Below are 23,376 nucleotides of genomic sequence, written 5' to 3'. Positions count from 1 at the left end.
TTATTATATTCCCGAATTGTATTAACAAGTCCACAAGTCCACAACTCTTCTGAAACCATAAAACTACACATCATATGTTCATAAAACCTGCATGGCTTTAACGGAATTAGACATCAATTTTATGAGTTTAGACCCAAAAGAGTCGATATTCTAAAATTAAACAGTGTCTTAAGAAAACCGCATCAATTTATGGAAACATGGAATGATGGAATTAGGATAAGTCCGTGCTATTTAAACAAAAATCAGATCAATAACAGTACTGTTAGAAAAACGAGGTAAAATTAATTTAGAATTTAATTTAAAGTGATCATTTTGTGATATAATTTTGTGTGAGATTCACTTTTAATTTAAGTCCGGTTAAAGTGTATTTAGGTTCTTCTAAGTGAGACGTTTACTTTGATATATTATACGTTCAAAATAGATAATTTGTTAATGAGAAATTGATTTTCATGGTGTACTCATTTGAGTTTAGAAAAATTAAGTTGGGAAGACGTGGTAGCCTGTGTAATATAAAAAAAGGATGTACGTTTGCACTAGTATGCATATACAATTTCACGTATCTTTTGAGAAGTTTGAATTGTATATCATATAGGTTCTCTTTCACGTGCAGTGACCCCTAAAAATCTAAAAGTGTTCCCTTTGTTCACGACTGTGTCTTGTCTTCTATAAATAATGTGGTTGGGCATAATGATTTAAATATAGAAAGTGTTTCAATTATCAACTTAAACTTTTTTTTCATTAAACTTGGAAGGAGTTACCCACAATCAACTTAAACTTTTAGTTGAAAGAAACACATTTTTCAATTTGGTAAAAGTAATTAGCCACACGATTTTTAATTGAGACAAAATATACTCTTCAATTATGCAAATTTGAAACTAAATTAACTATTGCTATTACAAGAGTCAAGAGAGACCAAATATAGCAACTTTGGTGCAAAGCAAGAAGTGATATTGCGAAACACCTAAATTTGAGGGACTAATTTGACCATGTCTATCTATTTTAGAGACCAAAATTAGAGTTAATCCAAATCATACCAATTTTTTGTTACATCAAAAGGAGACGGTAATTACATTTAAGACCTTCTACATAGAATATGAACTCAATATTATTGAATTATTACAAGTTCTTTTAACTAATAACTATGAGCACGATATATATATATATATATATATATATATATATATATATATATATATATATATATATATATATATATATATATATATATATATATATGTATGTATATAGGTCAAGTATAATAGTTAAATTTTATTTGGACCTTTCATATTACCCTTTTCATCCCACTAAATTTTTTTCTACTTTCTTTTTCAGTATGTCCCAAAATAATCTCTACTTCCTTAGTTTAAACACTAATAAATCTTTACTTTCATCAAATTTTCATTTATTTCTTTTTAACCTTTTTTATTTTTTTATTTTTTTTAATGTGGACCCTAATTCATATCTTTTTAGAAGGGAGAAGTTGAATGGAAAAAAAAGTTTTCTTAAAAATCATGTAAAAAAAATCACACGTATAAAATGGAACAGATGAAGCATTTCAAAACAATAAATTAAAAATTAATATTAACTTGAAGCAAATTCTGAATTAGAGAAATATTCAATCAAAACCAAAACCAAAACCAAAACCAGAATCAATAACTTACTGCTATATATATATATATACTTCAAAGCCAGCCATAACCAGCAAAACTAGAAGATGGAGGAAAAGGGAAAGACAAGAAGATGAAGGAATACCTCAATGTAGAATGGAGAAGTTCTAATATCTTTTTCCAAGAATTATACCAATGATTATTGAAACCAAAGCCACACCAAGAATGAACTGGGCTGTGAAGGGCAAAGCAGCCTCATTTGTGGATCGAACTTGAGTATCAGTAGATGCAGCTTGAGTTGCAGACGCTTCAGATTTTTTCTTACTCTTACGCTTTGATGGAGTGGAGACCATTGATCCAATATCCCTAGACTTCACCTCCATATCTTCTTTTGGATCAGTACTGCTCCCCCCAACATCCTGCAAATCAATCACATAATGATACCCCCTCAGTCATCAACTATTACTTTTTTTTTTTTGCATAGCAACATGCTCAACAAAATCGAAGGAAATTATTGGAAAAAGAGAAACAAATATAGCAAAGAAGAAACAAAATATACCTTTTCTTTTAAGCGAGCAGCATCACCCAACTGCAATTTCTGTTCAAGTTCTTTAACTTTGTTTTCTAGAAGTGAGACTTCATTCTTCTTAGCTTGCAGCTCCTTTAAAGAAGATTCTTGGTCCATCTCCTTTTCAGTGTCTAACTCTTTCTGTTTTGAACAACATCCAAAGAAGAATGTCAACAAAAAAAATTGCATCGAAGGTCAGGAATGTTATTATTTATCAAAAGATATTTATGAGAACAGAATTAGTTAATCATGCACAATGTTCATCACTTTTAATTACTCTTAGAAGAAAAAGAATGAAACTATAAAGGTAGCAAGTAGCAGAAGCAAAAAAACAAAGAAGCTCCTAAAGAATGTTTAGGAGCAAATGGAAGAAACTCCAAGAGCTTTAGATAGAAACTTCAAAGTTCTTATCATTTTATGGAAAAGGATTTGTTCAAAGCTTAAGTGGCTTCAACTTATACAAATTTTCCTCCAAACTTAATGGTTGAACAGTTTGATGGTTTAGGATTTTAAAATATTCTCAGCTTCTTATGTTTCAAAGGAATTTTTCATTTTTCATAGATTACAATTTTTATTCAATGGAGTTCCTATATCAAGTAGTGTGGCCTTAGGAACTAGTTTCAAATGTATTATTCTAAACTGTCCAGAAACAATTATGTTACCTGTTGTTTAAATTGAGCTTTTGCACTCGCTAATTGCTCTTCAAGCTCCTTCACAAGATTCTGCAGCTCAGACTTCTGAGAGATATCGGCAGTAAGGACTTCTACTTGAGATTTCAGAGCATCTTTGCTCGATGCATGCTCATTCAGCTGTTCCTCAAGGTTCGCTATAACACCTTGAAGTTTCTTCTCAGAAGATTCATACATTTCTTGGAGCTGTTTGTTTTCTTCCAGAGCAGATGATAGCTGTATGAGATGACACAATTCAAGAACACAATAAAAATTAAGATGAAATAAGCCCAAACATGTTAAGAAGGAAATAAAACACACTGATGTTTAGTAGTGAGTACTAAAGAGCTAACCTGGAGTTGCAGCTTCTGCCTTTCAGAATTAATGTCCTGTGTCAAATTTGCTACCACTGTATTTGAAGCTTGAAGCTCATCAACTGCTTCATTCCTCTCAATGAAAGCAGCAGCCAGTTTGGTTTCTAAATCAATTACCTTTGGTTCGTATGAGGCTAGTTTTTCAGTAAGCTCTGAATTCACCTCGAGTAGGCGGGCTCTCTCTTCTTCAAGATCAGTAGATTTGCTTTTCAGTTCTTCCATGGTTCCTTCTTGATCTCTCAAAGTTGTATGAGTCTGCTCCAGACGCACTTTGAGACTTTCAGCTAGTGAAGATGTATCATGAGCTTGTTCTTCATAAGCTTTCACCTGATCCCGAAGAGAGTTTAGCTTCTCCATTAAGTGTTTAGCTTCAAGTTCTTTTTTAGCAACAGTTTGGATAGCTTCTTCCAACTTTGTTTCTGTTTCTGAAATGCGGGATTCAGCTGCCAACTGCATTTCGGAGGCTCTTGCAAGCTTATCTGCTAATTCCGTGATAGTGTTGATATGAGAAGCAAGCTGTTGGATAGTAGCTTCCTTATCTGTGCTTGCTGAATTCAGCAGTTCTTCAAGATCATTAATTCTTTTCTTCAGTTGAATATTTGTCTCAGTTAACAGCTCGTTTTCTGACATAACCTCTGCAGCTCTATCCTCTGTTTCTGAGATTTTGTTTTTGAAGTCTTCAGTAGTGTTCTCAGACAAAGAAAGTTTCAGTAAAACCTGTTCCAGCTCGTGTTTAACAGCATCCGATCTTTCAGTAGCTTCAGTTATCTGCTCTTCATAAGTCCTCGCCTGATCTTCAAGAGTTTTTATCTTCTCATACAGTGATTGCACCTCTGAGTCTCTGCTACTAAATTTAGCAGCTGCCTCTTGGTATTTCAGCTCAAAATCTCTAGCCACAGCCTCATGCATCGATTCAAGTTCTAGACTTCTTGCTGTAGCTTGCTCCAGTACTTTTCCTTGTTTATCTAGCTGCTCCTCAGCAGACTTGAGCTTTTCCATGACCTCACCTTCTCTCAACCCAGCTGCCGTTAGATCACATTCAATGCTCTCTAGCCGCTGTTGAGTAACCTTTAATTCATTGCGCAAGACTTCAAGCAAATTCTCTGATTCCGCAAGCCTTTCCGTTGAGCTTCTATAGGCATCTTCCAAGGTTCTCTTATCTTCTGTTGTCACATTCAAGTATTCACTCAATTCCTTTTCCTTCTCTGTGGCTGATTGCAATGCAGTTTCAAAGCTCAATGTTTTGCTTTGGAATGCCTTAAGTTCTTCTTCTAGTTCAGACACTTTGTTACAGTACTGGTTAGATTCTGCTTCTGCATCTCCACATTTCTTTTCTAATGCACTTATTTGTTCTTCAAGCTCCTGGATCCTATACTTCTCTGTTTCAAGCAAAAGCTCCAACTCACTCACCTTCTTACTTGCTTCCTCTGCTTTGGAATGAGAAATCTGCATCAAGTCCTCTAGTTCACGGCTGCGCTGGTCTGTTATATTGACCCTATCTTCGTACTCAGCACATTTCTTCAAAGCACCCTTCAACTCCTGTTCAAGCTCTGAATTGCATGCTGCAACTTGGTTTGAGTCAGATTCAACTTTAGAAATCTTGTCCTGGAATTCTTGAACTTCAGCATTCAAATGGTTCTTTTCTTCCATCACCTTTTCTAGTGTGACATGCAGTTCAGAGATTTTCTCTGACATTTCCCTCACTTCTCTCTCAGCATCACTGCTTTTAAGTTCAACCAGATTTAACTTCTGCTCTAACTCCAAGTTTCTTTGTTCTGCTGCAATAAAGCGTGATTCAGACTCTACCAATTGTGTTTTGGCATGTTCTGCTGCAGCATAGGAAGCTTGTAGCAAGTCCTCAAGCTCAACGTTTTTCTGGTTTGCAGTAGTTGCGGCATGTCCAGACTCATACTGAAGCTCTTCTAGTGTTTTTAGCTTCTGCTCAAGCTCTGTGCTATTTGCCAAAGCTTGAGAAAGAAGACTATCAGCTTTGCAAAAGTTCTCATCTGAATTCCGCAGTTTAGCTTCAAGGTCACTGCACAATTCTTTCATCTCTGCTGCATTTTTGGTCAGGTCAGAGATAGCATCTTCAAGTGCTTCTTTTTCTTTAGATAATTTGCCAAGTTCATCAAACATCTTTGCAAATTGTTCTTCTTGACTTCTTAATTTAGCTTCTACTTGCCCCTTTGTGGTAACTTCCTCCTCCAGCTTCAACTTGAGTGCCTCCTCAGCCCTCTCCCCTTCAGCAGTCTTCTCAGAAAGGACTTTAAGCTCTGCCTGCAAAGAAGCCATCTGGTCTTCCATTTCTTTTGCACTTAACTTTGACTGCTCAAGCAACCTCTCGAACTCGGAGGCCCTCTTTGTCTCTGACTCTGCAAGTGAACCACTTTGTATGTGCAATTCCTCAAACTTACGGGACTCACCAACCGAAGCTTGCAGCTCCTGCTCAAGCTCTTCTCTCTTCTTTTTTGAGCTGTCAAACTCGAGGCTAAGTCTTTCAAATGCTTCCTTGACACTTTCAAGTTCCTTGTGCTTTACTTCTCCAGCATGTATAGCATCCTGCAAGGCACTGAGCTGGGCACTATATCTCCCTTCTTCCTCTGCAATCTGTTCTTGCAACTTCTTATGATCAATTTCAAGATCTTCATACTTTTTTCCAATCTCCCCTAGCTTCTCTTTTGTGAGTGAGAGTTCATCATTCAACTGTGCATTTCGAGATTCAGAATCCTTTAGCGATCCCATGACTCTTTCCAGTTCCACCTCAAGCTCTCTAACCTTTTCTTGGGATTCCAGAAACTCCCTGCTTGCAGATGAAAGGCTCACGACATCTGGAGAAGCTGTATTTTCAGTAGCAGTATGTGCGACATCCTTTGATTCAAGAGTTTCTTTCTCTACTTTTATGAACTCACCGTCAAAACCAGCATCTTCTTCTTCCTTCTTTCCTTCCTTCTCTGTCACCTGCAATATTAAAAATTCCAAGCACTTCATTCAATGATGCCATACTTTTCAGGTTACATTCACCACATTAATTACTTCTTACTCAAGGAAATGCATCCTATGAAGTGAAAATCCATTAACAGATATGAACACCACCATTTTAATAGGATATTAGATTATTCATAGTATCAATAACACATTCAAGTTGGGGGTAACCCCAGCCAAGATAACAAAGGATACAAACTTGTAACCACAAGGTCACGAGGTCGAATCCCAACCCTCTTGGTTTTAACCGGTCAACTACGGGCCACCTAGGCTGGTTTATCTCCTTGTGGTCCTTTGCCGGTTAGAGTCACAAGACGGGATTTACCTAGGAGCACACTCTCAGAGATAGTGATTGCAAGTTTCTCTCGTCACCCAAAATAACACATTCAAGTACAGAATCAATTAACAAAATGGATCCTTTGAATTTTATACTGTAGTATATGTATCACCTTAATCGGGTCAGCTTTGCTGTCTTTGTCCTCTGCAACCTTTGAAATTGGTATATCAGGATTTAATTGAGTCTCTGCTTCCATGACAAAATGAATGTTGCCTTCTGACTAATGAACCTCTCCAGCAATCTGAACCTCCCAAAGGAAAAATATGTCAGTATCAAAAGCAGTATCACCCAGGTCTACTAATGATTTCTCACACTTATTACTGCTATTATCACAAGAGTTGGAAAACCATAATATCAATTCATAGACATGTCACATGCTTGTCATGATTTTTCGTGTCTTGTTAACAATTCTAAATCATATATATTCAGGTATAAGATTTTTTTTACCTTATTTATAAATCATATATATTCTGGTATCAAAACCCCATTCAACGTTACTGCTTCTATTCTTACTTATAAATCAATTATATCCAAAATGTATAACCATAACGAAAGAGTAATACTACGTCTACCTTCAATTTTTACTCTCTATTTATGTAACATGTTCTGATCCATCGATACATGTCGAAAAAAATTTTATTTCCTAAATTCCATATATCATTTTCCCAATAGGAAACAGACACTAGAAATAAAGAAATGGGAAAAGTGAGTACTTTAACAAAGCTAACAAAGCAAAAAGGACTGAGAGCATAATGAACCCGTAATTAGAAAAGGGTTTCCAGGGCGGTGAGGAGTGGGCAGGCCAGCTCATTCACCTTAATGACAATTGACAAATATGCTAAAGCATATAATGACATTATAAGTATGATGACAAGTGACAATGACTCGACAAAAGATGGCTTACCGGAAGCTACAATTATATTTCAAAATATATAAATATATATATATATATATATATATATATATATAACTTGAAAATTATATTTTTATGCCAATGTCAAATGAGACTATTACACAGTGTAGTAGAAAAATATATCAATTAATGTGCGTGTGCATTGCATTCAAATTTATACCGATAGGGTCACACTTGTGTGAGACCGTCTCACGGATCCTTATTCGTGAGACAGGTCGGATCGGGTCAAAGTACTATGCAAATGTCATACTTATATGTGCAAATATCATACTTATATGCTCAAATATAATACTAATCAAGAATACAATTTTTGTTACTTATTAGAGCAAAAGTAATACATTTTTCATAATAAGTAATGTTGACAAGTGCCCCTTACTTAGAAGGGCAAATATAATACTTTTGTGGAAAACGTATTACTTTTAAATCAAAATGTAAAAGTATTGTATTTTTCCTTAAAAGTATTGCATTTACTCTTATTTCCTGATTAGTATTACATTTGAGCATATAAGTATGACATTTGTGCATATAAGTATGACATTTGTGCATATAAGTGTTACATTTGCATCTTGACCCGACTCGACATGAGACGGTCTCACACAAGTTTTTGCCATACAGATAAATATTCAAAATGTAAGCCACTTAGCCACGTGATTATGTTAAAGATAAAGTTCATCTGAAATAAAAACAAATATATTACTCCGTATTATTTTTAAAACAAGTTTCACTTTCTTTTTTTATGATGAGAAAACTTACGACCTTTTGGGTGGAGGTAAATTCTGCCTTCTGGTCTTAACTGCAAGGAAGTAAATCAATCAAAATTAGCCACAATTTATCGGGTCTAACCTTATAAGTATAGATCTATTGTTATCTTGGTTGAGATTACTCCACAAGTTTTACCATTTTTTTTGACAAGTTTCACTTTTAATAATGTACTATTGTGCATTTATCAAAATTTTAAAATTTTTACTTAATACCGTTTCTCACTTCTTAACTTTTATTTACTTTTCTTTTTCGGAAGGAATTCTTTTTCCCTTTACCGAACCGTTTATCAAACAAATGAAATTGAGCATAAATTAAGTCTTGTGGACCCCAGAGAGGTGAAGATTCGCACCGCTGGAAACACTAGGGAGCAGTGGAGCACTACTATCATATACCAAAAAAACATCAATTTCTTTTTCTGTTTTCAAAAAAACATCAATTTCTAGAAAAGAGTTTTTTCCCTGACATCTCTCACCTATCATGTTTGAATTTGATTTTTTTTTAGATTTAATCTCTTTTTAAAAAAATCCTTTCGATAATGTGATAAAATGTCACCAAAGGGAGTATTAGAATTTAGAAGAATTAAAATAAATAAATAAATAGTCTGAACTAAAATAAAATGAATGAATAAATTCTAGATGAAAATACGGAGCAATAAGCATTAACCAATAGCTTTCAAAATAAATGCAGACTTTAATTCACACACTTAAACGTTACGTCTTTTTTTCTGAAAAAAAAAAAAAACACACACACACACACAAAAAAAAAAAAAAAAAAAAAATCAAATTGGAGATCAAATGAAAACTTCAGTATTATCTATAATCATTGAAGAATTAATAATTCTGCTGCTGAAATTGAAAATTCATATGCTGAGTTTCACCAATCACTGCATAGAATTGTGAGACTAAGCGCCAAAAGAAAGAAGAAATCAAGCGGAAAGGAAAAAGGATGACGATGATCTTCATCGCAGATCGGCAAAGAGAATCAATCAAAATCAGTAACATCATTAAACAGCAGCAGATAAGTGAGATACATTCATCCATACAGAAGAAGCTATATTCATATACACTTGCCTGATCAAAGTAGCCGCAACGACGATGATATCGATCCGATTAGATTTCCTTTAGGCTGTGCGTGCTTCGCTTTATGGAGTCTCTGCTTTCAGGTCTTACACAAAAAAGGAAAAAAAAATGGCAATTGAATCATACAAGAGGGAGATAGAGAGAGAAAATGGAGAGAGACTCCTAAGTCTGTAAGTATTGTTGGTATTAGTAGTCTTAGTCAGCAGTGGAGTCCCTGTTTTTTTCTTCGCCTTCTTCTCTGCGTTAGTCCTCGCTGGAGAGCCGTCGGGTGTGGGGCCCGCAAATAACCATCTTTAACGCCTTATAAAGCGTATAATAATCATTATATACCTAATACTCTCCGTATTTGTTAATGTGAGATAAATGTTTTTTTAGTCTTTATCCTAAATGTTACTCACTGCTCCAAAATTTTTTCTATCATAATTTTATCTTCTCCCTATTTGATTGGATACTTTAGCTTTTGATTACAAATTGATAGTATCAGCTAATTCATTTTTTGAGAAGAAGTATCAACTAATTCATAAACACTCAATAATTATAAATCACGTTATAAGAAAACTTTTAAGAAATTTTAAAAAGTAAGCTTTACGAGAATGTTAAAAGTTCAAACATTCTTTGATAATTATTTAAAATAGCAAAATTATCCTCACATTTGATGCAATCTTTAGCCTAGGAAAGTTCATGTCAACTAAGAATACAATTCATTGTCGAGTGTCTAAATATATGATAGTTTGGGATGTCAAATGACAAAAACGATAGTTTGAGACTAAATTTGAAATTATCACCAAAGACAAGGAACCTCCATTGGAATTAACTCTTTATTTAATTACAAATTTATCTTCTTTTTTTTTTTGCACCAAATTAAAGGTCTCAATCTTATAAATATAAAAAAATTTGTTTCTCTCACCATTACAAAAGATAATAACATTGTTTACAAAAGGAATTTGCATCCAAGCACATACGGTGAAATTACGCTATTGTGGTTGTTCTTCTATCTCAACATGTGTATATGTATATAGTTTTGTTATCGAAGCAATTCAATTTATTCTATTTGCTACATTTTTACCAAAGGAGTTTTGTTTCTTCCATTGTGGTTGCTCTTCTATTTGGTATGGTAGTGTTTATATATATATATATAGAGAGAGAGAGAGAGAATTTAGATCAAATAAAAGAGGGGTCCGGGTAAAAAATGGGGTGAGATTTCATCTTTGATTTGATCCAGATCAACGCCCCTAAATGAAGGGAATTTTTTTTTTAAATATTGTGGCATGCATTATGTTAATTTTTTTAACTTTGAAGTGCACGTATTTATACTACAAAGTGCACAAGTTTTATACTACTAGTTCGTAAATCTATACTACGAGTTCAAAGAGTAATATTTGAAAATGCATAAGTATATACTATCAAGTGAACATATTTATATTACAAAGTGCACAAGTTTTATATTATAAATGCATAAGCTTTGATGTAGTAAATACACTAGCATCTCTAAATATGCCTATGTATAGTCAACGAAGTAGGTGCATGAGCTTGGGTAACTTAGCCAGTGGGTTGGACGTTCCCAAGCTAAGATGTATTGTTAGTGAGAAAGTTCAAAAGTCCCCCTCCCCCCTCCCCCGCCCCCTCCCCCTCCCCCCCTCAAGGGACTAAACGTGCCTTATATAAAGGGCCGAAGGAGAAACATGCCAGAAGCTCGGCATGTTGGCCACTAGTCTCACATGCACTAGGGGGTGGGGGGTGGGTCGAAGGCACTTTTGATACGTCCACGTGCAAAGAGATTACTAATATATCTTATTGTAAGGTGATCGGTCGAAGTGACGCAATTGCACTTGTCTTCCAGGGTTGATGCTTAGTGTTTGGGATGGCTTTTCCTAGCACAAGGAGTCGAGAGTTCGACCCCCGGTGACGCATGCTTAAGATAGAACAATGCTCAAAGAAATTGTCTTTCACTAGCTCGGGTCAGGCTGAATCCCGATGGGGTCGAATATGATCAGGGAGTGGCCTAAGGGGCTTTCAGATTAAAAACCAAGCAGGTTTACAATCCTACGGGCTAGGGATATTCCCCATCAAGCTTATACTACAAAGTTTGAAAATTTTTCTCATTTTTTAGAGTCATTGATCTATCTAAATCAACGGTTTAGATTTCACTTTTTTTTTTATTTGGGCCCCTCCTTTCATGAGGCGTGTTGCATCCTTGGGTTGCCTTCCATGCTTGTGGCCCAAGAAAAATTTATTCTTGACCGCCTTCCCTACTTGTAAGCTTCTTGGGCCTCCTTCCCTACATGCAGGCTCATTGGCCCGCCTTCCCTACATACAGGTTTGTATAACTGTTTTCTTTTTCTCTCTTTCTTTTCTCTCTTTTTTTTTTATGTGTGATGCCTTGATGGGCCGCCTTCCCTATGTGCGGGCCCATAAAAGTTGATTCTCGACCGCTTTCCGTACATGCGGGCTGATGAGCCGCTTTCCTTATATGTAGGCCCGTAATACTCTTTTTTTTTTCCCATTTTTTTCCTCTTTTTCTCTTTTACTTTAGGTGCAATGCATTTCTAGGCCGCCTTCCTTACTTGCGAAACCAAAACATATGATTTTTGATCGCCTTCCCTACATGCAGGCCCGTAAGACGATTTTTTTCCTCTATGTTTTTCCTCCCTTTTTTCTTTTATTGAGGCTCGTTTCCTCCTAGGGTTGCTTTCCCTGCTTGCGGACCCACAAAAGATTTAGAAATGTTTTTTTCTTACCTCCTCATACTGCTTACCTAGCCTATGAGGCCATTTGGGTGTGGTTGTTTACTTTAGCGTCTCATGTATAGACTACAAAGTTTCCAACTCGCGTCGGGACGATTGATCTTGTTTGTAGGTTAACTACCGCGTCTGTTTATATATGTTTGGTAGCTTTGCTTAGCCCATAAACCCAACCAGAAATATATGTTTATATTTTTTCAATGTAGAAATGTTTTTTGTTATCTCTCTAGGCTGCTTGCAAGCCCATGAAGGTGTTCCTAGAAATGGTTTGGGTACGATCAATACTCTCACCAATGGGCTCCTTGTGAACGGGTTTGGGCTCCCTCCATGATGGTTCCCTCATTTCGTCCCTAGTTACGACCTTAGGCCCCTTGCATTGGGGCACCTTCTTTAGCGATGCCCTCCTCCCAGCTCATGGAGTGCTGAGTTGGGTAAGAGGATGATTTGCTTGAGTGTTCGGATCAGCGACCAACTATCGGGCCATGCTGGGCTACGCCCCGCACTATTGTTGGGTAACCAATTCGCCCATGACGTTAACAGTCTCCTAGGGACCTCGATTAGTTTCGCCGACTGTAAAGTATCTTCCGACGACTATAGTATTGTTAGAGCTCTCACGTTCCCCGAGTGGGGAATCGACCCTCACAAACCGAACTAACCCCGTCTTAATGCTAAGGTGTTCCTATAGGCCCGGGGAATGCTCATTTTGTGACTCGATCATTTTGGCGTATCTTGGGTTTGATTGCGTAAAGGGAACAAGGGTAAAACATGTATAAACTATGAACGCGTGCTTTTCATAGCATTTCCCACGGACGACACCAATGATGGTTTTGTCGGGACTAGGTCCACCATAAATTGGGTATGAAAGTACAGAACGGGGGTATAAAAATAACAGCATTATTGCTCGGGGCGCTAGGCCCAAAATGGTATGTACAAAGCCCGAGATACTAGCCCAAATAAATAAATAATACATAAACTGGGTATGAAAGTATAGAACGGGGGTATAAAAATAACAGCATTATTGCTCGGGGCGCTAGGCCCAAAATGGTATGTACAAAGCCCGAGATATTAGCCCAACTAAGCTCAAATAATGAACTATAAATAATAATAATAATAATGTAGCATGGGGAATCAAACCCTGGTGTTACTATAAGAACTAAGGACCACAAGCCATTGCACCAAGAGGGATGTAGTAAACCAATGAATGCCTTTTTAAGGGGAGATAATGACGCCTTATATAGTGTTGAAGACCTTCTAGATGCTTGACAAGTGTATGTCATCGGCTAGTCTTCATTCTTGACCACATGTGTCTCCCCTACTACTTTGCTTCCAGTGCATTTCCCAGGCATAAGTGGAGTTTCCTACCTTCCAATAAACAAGATAAATATTGATTTGGTGGGTTGAGGTGTATGTTACCTTGTGAAAGTTGGAGGTACAATACCCCTTAGTAACACTAACTTTAATATTTTAATCTAGGGTTCCTTCTTTCCTTAACCCAACGAATAATGAAATATGGAGCATTTATCAAGTAATAAATAATAAATAATAATTCTCAAAAAAAATCAAGTAATAAATAATAAATAATTTTAATCCAGGCTTCCTTCTTTCCTTATTTTAAAATAAGGAAATTTTAAATTTAATTTTAATTCCTTTTAAATATACTACAAAATAATGTTAATAGATATTGACATGTAATATATTATAATTTCGAATTAAATATTTGTTTACAAATAATGAAATATGGAGCATTTATCAAGTAATAAATAATATTCTTTATTTTCGAAGACTTGTATACCAATGAGAACTACAGAGGCCACAATAAAGAAATTGGGTGGGCCTACTAAAGAATTAGACAAATCAAAGTTGACAAATTATTGTCTAGAACACAATCCAAAACGAGATAGTAGAATTTTATGTGTTAGAATAATATATATTATGAGTTAGAATAATGTACATTGTGTGTTAGGATAATAAAATTTCTAGGGTAAGATAAAGTACATTATGAGTTAAAATATTGTATATTATGTGTTAGAATAGTATATTATATGTGTTAGAATAATGTACATTATGAGTTATAAAAATGAAAATTGGATCGTGGTCCACACAATAACTATTGATCAAAGTGCATCATAAATATATAAATTTTGGTTAAAATTATGTACATACCGTTATAATATATTATGTACTTTCAGTTAATTGATTATTTATTCAGTTATTATGTATATTTAATTATAACAGAATGTACTTAATATGTTAATTGATAGTAGCTAAGATACTAATTATATATACATAATTTGGATCAAGGATATAATTTGTGAAGATCGGACAACAAACAATTGTACAAATCATGCCTCACTAGGATAACAGTAGGCCAATAATTACCTCATCCACAACTCTTCGGCAGAGATTTTGAAGCTTAAAATTAATCTAAAATAAATTAAGAAACTTAATGAATCAAAAAAAAAATTCATTTCAATATTACAAGTTTAGATAAAGAGTCTCTCGGGCAAATTATTGTGCAGACCGCGGTCCATAACAACATCGTTAAATATTATGAGTAGGAATAATGTACTTTATGTATTAGAATAATGTACATAATGTGTTAGAATAATGAAATTTTGTTAGTAAAATAATATATTTTATGAATTGAAGTAATATACAGTATGAATTATAAAAATGTATGTTACAACGGATCGCATGGAAAAAATCCTTGAAACGATGTCATTTTTGCGAATCTCGTGGGCCTCCATATAGACTAAATCTTAACCAGGTCCCAAATGTTTGGTATCAAGTACAGTATATTCTTTTAATCCCATGTTTCCTCTTAATTACGGATTTACCAAAGCGATTTTAGTGAAGGCAAAATAGCGGTCAGGTCGGTGTATTATATTATTTTAATTATATAATTTAATCAATATATTTTGATTTTTTGTGCAATTTAATTTTTAAAATGGTATAATTAAGAATAACCAATAACCCTATTAAAATTGAATATTAATTTTACTAATATGGCGTTAACATCATCACTACCTGATTTGATATAATATGTTAGGCCAACTCAAATTTTATTTTATTAATATTTAAAAGTAATTGATTTAAATATTAACATATTAGTGAATGACATTGTGGTATAGTGGCATGAAGTCTCAGTGGAGGCGGTATTGACTCTTTATATTTCAGTAGGTTGAGAAAGTAATTATGAACTGATACTACATTGTAATTGACTTAGTAGTACTAAAAAATATTAATGTATTAATATCAAACTTTATAAAGGCTATGATTGACAAACCTAACTGAAAAAGTAGCTGAAAGTTGAAAAGCTATAAACTAAAAGCTGAAATCTGAAGAGCTGTTATGCTTAAAGGTGTTGTAAAATTAAATTTTTGATCAGCTAATAAATGTAAAAAAAACTAAAGAGAAAATCTTTATAAAATTTAAATAGGTTTATTTACATATTAAAATATAAAATAATGAAATCAATATATTTTAATAAAATATAAAGTAAGAACGTATATTTAAAAATATATAAAGTAAAACAAAATATTTAAAGTCATAAAATTGGTTCATACAAAAATTAATGTTCAAACACACAAATGTCAAATTGAAATTGAAAGTTAGGAAGCAATTAGCTTATTTTTGAAAAGCTAACTAAGGTAGCTTTTCAAAATAAGCTCTTGGCCCTGTCGGTAAATAATCAGCCTATCAGCCAATTTTGGCTTATTTGACCACTATTAGTTGTTTGGTTAATAAGCTTTTTGTAACTCCAAAATGCTAAAATTCAAAAGGCTACTCAAAGCAGCCTTTTCAATTAGCTTTTTGAGAAAAGAAATTATACCAAATAGCTATCAGCTAACAGCCAATCTATCAAACAACTTTCTACAATCAGCTAATATTATCAACAAATCATACCTTCTAACCCAAACAGCCAACCCAATCAGCCAACAGCCATTTACCAAACAGGGCCCTTATCTTAAGCTACTAACTTATTTTAGGAACATTACCAAACAGAGCACAAATAATAAACATAAATCTTGTAAAAGAAATAGATAAGGGAAAGAAAGTTTCTCTATTGAAATGGGTGGTAAAATCTTGAAATTCAAGCTCCAAATCCAATATTACAAGCTTCAAAAGTGTTAAAGAACAAAAATCTAAGCCTAATCTAATCTAAAAATATGAAATTAAAGGAAATGAATGGGAGTGTCTAGGGTTCAACCATGAGTCAAAACCGCATTAAAAATGCTCAAAACGAGCTTAAATATGAACAGAGCAAAAGCCCCACGGTCACCCCCACAGCCCGTGGGGGTGGCCGTGTCTTTTTGACCGATTTACAGTGCATTTCGCCATTTCTAGAAGTCACCTCGGGGGTGGCCATTTACCTCCTCTATAGAAATTGCATTTCTCACTGTATGTAAACAGAATTCTGTACAACTGTTTTGACTTCTAGGCTATTTTTCACCACCAAAACCATTTCATTGACCTTTGTGGACTTCAATAAAGTTGTAGCCCTTCAAGTTGGTTTTTCAATGGCGCAAGACCGCATTTGGACATTCCTAGGCTGAGATATGGTCCAATAACCGAACAATGGTCGAAATGGGCAAAAATTGCAATGCCTTGATCTTTTGCTCTTTTTTTGTTTTGGTTCGCCTAAATGACCAAGACCATTGAAAATATCAATCTTAGGCTTCCTTAGGAGTGTTGCATCCATCTACATAGCTTCATATTTGGCCTCCATTTGACTCCAATGCCCATCAAAATGCATAAAAATGCTTATCTATGCTTCCAATGTTTTCCAACTCATACTTCTTGCAAAATAACACAAATAAGCAATAATTCTCATGAAACTTGGAATGATCTATAAACAAAATGACTTAGTGAAAGGGAAAAAACTATAGACAAATAAGCACTTATCACGTATCTACATCTAGGGGACCATTATCAGTGAGTCCAATCCACAATCTCAACAACAATTCAAACAGACAGTAAAGAGAACGCATTCTCAATCCAATGTGCGATATACCTCACACAGTAAAGACCCAATCTAAAGAAGCTATAGAGGATTGTCAAGGCTGGAGATCCATGCAATCAGTAAAAAAAAAAAAAAACAAACAAACAAACAAACAAACAAACATTTTTGAAGATCCACATTGTCGCTGTCCATTTCACTAACTCACCCACCACTACGCCACGATTATATGGAATACGATCCAAAGATTAAGCTTTGTAGAACTTCTTCTCAAGAGTTTTCTTAAACTCATATCATCATTGGCGTCTTGAGAATATGATATCTCAGAGGTTATTCTCTTGTAAACCGTAGAGAGAGATTCTTCACATTCAAATCTCGTAAGGTGTAATTTCTCAGTTCTTCTTCTCTATCGAATTCTCTCTCTAACCAGAATATATAATACTATGAACCTTGGAAGACAAGTAATTCCCAACATATTCCAAGTAGTACAAATTACTGTCTTACCTTTGAGGTATTTCAGTTAGGAAAGGACTTTCTTGTAAAATAACCTTGTTGAATCAAAAGGTTGATCACAATTGTTGGCAAAAAGAAATTCCAATTCGAGTCAGAAAAGGAGTATACCAAGATTAGAAATCAAATCCCAAACAAACTAGGAATAACACCAATACTGTTTTTGTTTTGATTAGTTGGCTATTTAAAGGACCTCTCATCTAAACACCAATCACAAATTCCCTAGCTAATCTTGTGAGGTATAAGAGAGTTTGAGAGGATTCTAAATTCCCCTAGAAAGTAGTACATGTGTTTAGGTTACAATAGATTAGATAGGAGAAGATTAATCTATTGTGTAATTTCTGGTCCCAAAACTATGTACTTTGAATATTAAAGCTTTTAGTGGATTTAGGCAAATTCTCAAGACTGAGAAGTGCCTCGTAGAATAGGGTTTTTCCCAAACTGCGTTATCAAGTCTCTTGTGTTACAACTATTGTTTTAACATCTCTGTGTGCTGCGTATTACTTTTTTCAAACCTCATACCATGTAACTGCTTTGCCAGCTATTCTGGATAGATCTGTGTAGTTCCAACAACTAGCTTTCAAAGGCTTTGGTGTAGTGTCTGTTTTTCCAGATCTTGACAACAGTACTCTAACTGACACTAGACTAAACTTATCTAGTTTGTCATAATAATTTTGTCAATTACAAGTTGGGGTTTACAATACTAAACACTAACATCGCAAGATGTACTATTTTAAGATGAAATGGGTACATATCATTTGATTAAAATTGTAATGTCTATGGAGTTCAAAATTTGTTTACTTGTCATGTAAAGAATACCATATGTCGCTACGTGTTGGTTCAAGTCTAATGACACCAATACTTAAGTATTGATTCGCCACTGCTCAAATCCTCTTATTCAATCTAATCCTATTTTTCTAGTATTAGTGGGGGAATATAAATTAATGTAGGTAATGCTAGTCATTGGTAGACCAAATAAATTAAAAATTAAAATAAAAAGTTGGTTCTATTATGGAATAAAAGAAATAAGGTGGATGTCCAAGGAGAGAATTGAACCCAAGACTACTCGGTGCAAAACAAAAGACATACCAATTGAACTATAGGCGCAATTGTGTCATTACTTCCAAGAAGAGAGAATTGAACCCAAGACTACTCGGTGCAAAACAAAAGACATACCAATTGAACTATAGGCGCAATTGTGTCATTACTTCCAAGAAGAGCTGACTCATGGCGATGGGATTTGAACACGCATCCTCTACAGCATACTAAGCTCTTACAGAGCGAAACAAACCAGCCTAGCTAGACTAGACACTTGTACTATTCTAGTATAAACAATATTTATTTATTCCAAATTCTCATACTATAAATACGCAATTCCCTCTATGTAATAATCATCAGTACATACAACTATATCACATCAGAGAAGTGAATACAAGAGATGAATTCTCTTTCTTCTAATTCTATTATACTGTTGTTCGTATTAGAACTCTATGTATTTGAGTCAGATTATGACTCCAATAGGCTTCCTATGATTCCCTATTCTAGTCTGCCTGAGATTTTCTCATTATATATATCCATGTAATCTGTATCTTTGAACTATCACATTCAATACAATTCATTCAATTCTCATCTGGTATCAGTTAGCCAGGGTTACATTCCTAATAATTATTCTTGTCATCTGTCCTTACTACCGTCTCGTTGTTGTATGTGCCGTTGAAATCATGCAACAAGGAGGTAGCAATTGGGATCGTGGCAATCCGGGTCGACGTCAGCAGCGTGATAGACATAGCTTTAATGTTAAGTGTCAACTTTGTCCTGGCTTCGGTCACGTAGCACCCAATTGTTTTCTACGCTTTAGAAAATCGTGTTTCGTTTGTTATAGTTTTGGTCATGTGTCGACCGATTATTCTCGATGCTTTGATGTTCAATGCCAACAATGTAATGGTTTTGGCCACACGGCACCCAATTGTGTTTTGCATTTTGAAAAACGGTGTCTCATTTGTTCTAGTTTCGATCACGTGGCAACCGATTGTGTTTGGCGTCGTTCAAGGACTTCGGATCCTCAAGCTAATTTGGTGTTTCAGAACGGTTTGGGTGCCTCATCAAATTCTCATACTTGGTTACCGGACACCGGAGCTACACATCATGCAACTCCAGACATAGCTGCCCTTTCTACCTCGAAGAAGTACACTGGTAATGACACTTTACGTGTCGGTGATGGTATGGGCCTGTCTATTAGTCGTATTGGTCATGCTACCTTTGATACCCCGTCAAGGTCTCTTAAGTTATCTAATATTCTCCATGTTCCTGGTTTGTCAACATCTTTAATGTTTGTTCAAAAGTTTGTATCGGATAATAAAGTGTTTTTTCCCTCCTTTTTTGTTGTAAAGGATATCACCACCAAGGAAATTCTTCTGCAGGGCAGTAGCTCTAGGGGGCTCTATACTCTTCCTACTCCAATTTCCTCTCCTTTGGCCTTTCTGTCAGCTCGTGCTTCTACGTCAGTTTGGCATAACCTACTAGGTCATCCTAATCATCATGTCCTTAGTTACGTTCTTCAGTCATGTTCGGTTAGTGGCTCTAGGAATAATATTCTTGATAGTTCTAGTTTGTACAATGCGTGTCAATTGGAAAAATCTGCGTGTTTTCCTTTACCACGTGTTGAGTCGTCTAGTTTGAATATTCTTGATTTAGTTTACACTGATATTTGGGGTCCAACTCCTTTATTGTCTACAAATGGCTATCGTTATTTTGTCATTTTTGTTGATGATTACTCTCGCTACACTTGGTTCTTTCCGATGAAACTGAAATCTGATCTATATGCTATTTTTGATAGGTTTCGTACCCTTGTTGAGAGATCCTTTAATAGAAAAACAAAATCCATTCAGTCTGATTTGGGAGCTGAATACAAAAAGTTACATCAATCTTTTGTTCAGTTAGGGATCCATCAAAGGCAATCGTGTGCATATACTCATCAACAGAATGGTCGTGTTGAGAAGAAACATAGACATATAGTTGAAACTGGTCTAGCACTCAAGGCCAATGCCTCCGTTCCATCTAAGTTTTGGGATTATGCGTTTGAGACTGTGGTATAGTTAATCAATAAAATGTCATCCTCTGTGTTAAATAACTCCAGTCCTCATCTTATGTTGCATAAATCCCCTCCTTCCTATTCCTTTCTTCGTGTCTTTGGTTGTCTATGTTATCCTCACTTAAGGCCCTATAATCGTCATAAAATAGATTATAGGTCCTCTCCTTGTGTCTTTCTAGGTTACCCAGAGTCCTTTAGGGGGTATAGGTGCATGAACTTATAAACTAATAAGATATATGTGTATAGACATGTCCGATTTGATGAGATGGTTTTCCCCTTTGCTGCTAAGACTGTTTTGCAGGCTACTTCAGACACTATGCCACATCCTTGGGCCGAATCAGTGTTGAATCCATGTCCTCCTTCCACAGATCCTGCTCAGGTGGCTCCTACACTCCCTACGGTGATAGAAAAACGGCCTCGTGGCCGTCTGCGTGGTCGATCCACACGCCCAAATGAGCAAACTCATGACATGGACACTAGAAGCAAATCTCGTTCTCCTCCTACATGCTTAACTGTACAGGTTTGTCGTACTGATCCCACATGTTACTCACAGGCAGTCAAACATCCTAAATGGCGAGAAGCAATGGATCAAGAGTTAAATGCTCTCTTACATAATCAAACGTGGTGCCTTGTTCCCTCCAAGCCTGATATGAATATTATTGGTTGCAAATGGGTTTTTCGCACCAAGAGGAAAGCAGGTGGTTCTATTGAGAGACACAAAGCCAGGTTAGTAGCAAAAGGTTTTAATCAGGTTCCAGGTCAAGACTTCTTAGATACCTTCAGCCCTGTGGTAAAACCTACTACTGTCAGATTACTTCTCTCATTAGCTATATCCTCTGGTTGGGTGATTAGACAACTTGATGTTCATAATGCTTTTCTAAATGGTAATCTGTCTAAAACTGTCTACATGAAGCAACCTTCTGGTTACATTAATGCTCAGTATCCAAATCATGTTTGCTTGCTTAAACGATCTCTATATGGTTTAAAGCAGGCTCCTAGAGCCTGGTTTAATCGTTTGCACTCATTTTTGCTCTCTGTTGGCTTTCAAGCATAAAAAACATGTGTCTCTGTTCTATTTTTCTCAAGATTCTGCTTATGCGTACCTCTTAGTTTATGTGGATGATATACTTGTGTTGGGGAGTGATCTAGATCTTGTAACCCATTTATTATCAAAGTTGTCTGCTGCTTTTAAGATTAGGGATCTTGGTAAACCTAGTTTCTTTCTTGGTATTGAGACAGTTAAATGTGATGGTGGTATACTACTTTCGCAAAAGAGATATATGACTGATATTTTAAAACGTGCTGNACTTTCGCAAAAGAGATATATGACTGATATTTTAAAACGTGCTGGAATGGCAGAATGTAAAGCATTATCTACTCCTATTTCTGTTTCGAAAACTATTCCTTTCAGTGCAGACTTGTATGAGGATCCTACCCAATATAGGAGTTTGGCAGGGCCACTACAATATCTGACTGTCACGCGCCCGGATCGATCCTTTGCAGCCAACCAACTGTGTCAACATATGCATGTTCCTACAGTTTCACATTGGGAACAACTGAAACGAGTCTTGAGGTATGTTAAGGGAACTATCACTTATGGTCTGCGAATCAGAAAGTCACTATCTAGAGATTTGCATGCTTTTTTTGATTTTGATTGGGCTGGTTGTCCTGAAGACCGAAAGTCGACTAGTGGTTATGCTGTGTTTCTTGGGTCCAATCTTGTGTCTTGGGTCTGTAAGAAACAAAGAACTGTTGCTAGATCTTCTACTGAGACTGAGTACAAAGCACTAGCAAATGTTTGTGCTGAAGTAATTTGGATTTTGTCTTTACTACGTGAGATCAATGTCCCCAATATTTCCGTTTCCAAGTTATGGTGTGACAATCTTGGTGCTACATACATGTCTGCAAATCCGATTTTTCATGCGCGTACCAAACATGTTGAGATTGATTATCACTTTGTTAGAGACAGAGTTGCTGCAGGAGATATTCAAGTCAACTTTATTTCAACCAACGATCAACTTGCTGATATCTTTACTAAAGCTCTGCCTGGTCATAGATTTTCTTTTCTTAGAGACAAGCTACAGGTTACTAGCTTACCCTGTGCTTGAGGGGGAGTATTAATACTCTATGTATTTGAATCAGATTATGACTCCAATAGGCTTCCTGTGATTCCCTATTCTAGTCTGTAGGGGTGGGCGTCGGTTCGGTTCGGGTGATACCCGAATTTTATTTCGGATATCCGAAAATTTCGGGTGATGTTTTTGACACCCGATATCCGAACCAAATTTAATTCGGATATGTTCGGTTCGGGTGAAATTATTTCGGGTTAGTTTGGATATACCCAAAATTTTATTTTTATCAATTTTAATTTTTTTTATGTTTTGATTATTTTATTATTTATATTTTTTCATATACTATCAAACTAAAAATAAGAAAAATAGTAATAATTAACCAATAAACTTTTTAAAATTAGTATATTATTAATTATGAAATACATTGATAACTAAATATATAATATATATTATTATATTTATAATAAATTTTCGGTTAGTTCGGGTTTCGGGTCGGGTGTGGGTAAATTTTTTAACACCCGATATCCGAACCAAATTTATATTCGGATATACCAAAATTTAAAATATCCGAACCAAATTTATATTCGGATATACCAAAATTTAAAATATCCGAACCAAATTTATATTCGGATATACCAAAATTTAAAATATCCGAACCAATAACTATTTGGGTTCACCCAAAATTTAAAATTCGGTTCGGATTTCGGGTGTT

General features: G+C 35.4%; 1 protein-coding gene across 3 annotated transcripts; it reads right to left on the bottom strand.

The window, feature by feature from the left end:
* Positions 1 to 1,546: 1,546 nt before the first annotated feature.
* Positions 1,547 to 9,484, bottom strand: LOC115995779 (myosin-11-like). Of its 3 annotated transcripts, XM_031234916.1 has the most exons (8): positions 9,282 to 9,484; positions 8,206 to 8,242; positions 6,649 to 6,777; positions 6,127 to 6,175; positions 3,197 to 6,045; positions 2,838 to 3,080; positions 2,167 to 2,316; positions 1,547 to 2,026 (listed from the first exon to the last, which is right to left on the bottom strand). In XM_031234916.1, the coding sequence occupies exons 3-8, from the start codon at positions 6,730 to 6,732 to the stop codon at positions 1,775 to 1,777; spliced, it is 3,627 nt and encodes a 1,208-aa protein (XP_031090776.1). In that variant the 5' UTR covers positions 6,733 to 6,777; positions 8,206 to 8,242; positions 9,282 to 9,484; the 3' UTR covers positions 1,547 to 1,774. The 3 variants fall into 3 exon arrangements, with proteins under 3 accessions (XP_031090776.1, XP_031090773.1, XP_031090774.1); XM_031234913.1 differs by having other exon boundaries at positions 3,197 to 6,175; positions 9,282 to 9,483; XM_031234914.1 differs by lacking the exon at positions 8,206 to 8,242 and having other exon boundaries at positions 3,197 to 6,175; positions 9,282 to 9,483.
* Between the last annotated feature and the right edge of the window lie 13,892 nt (positions 9,485 to 23,376).

The sequence above is a fragment of the Ipomoea triloba genome, chromosome 11, assembly GCF_003576645.1.
Source record: "Ipomoea triloba cultivar NCNSP0323 chromosome 11, ASM357664v1".
Taxonomy (NCBI): Eukaryota; Viridiplantae; Streptophyta; class Magnoliopsida; order Solanales; family Convolvulaceae; genus Ipomoea; species Ipomoea triloba.
Note: the sequence above shows the minus strand (reverse complement) of the source record. Positions and strands in the feature narration are given on the sequence as shown.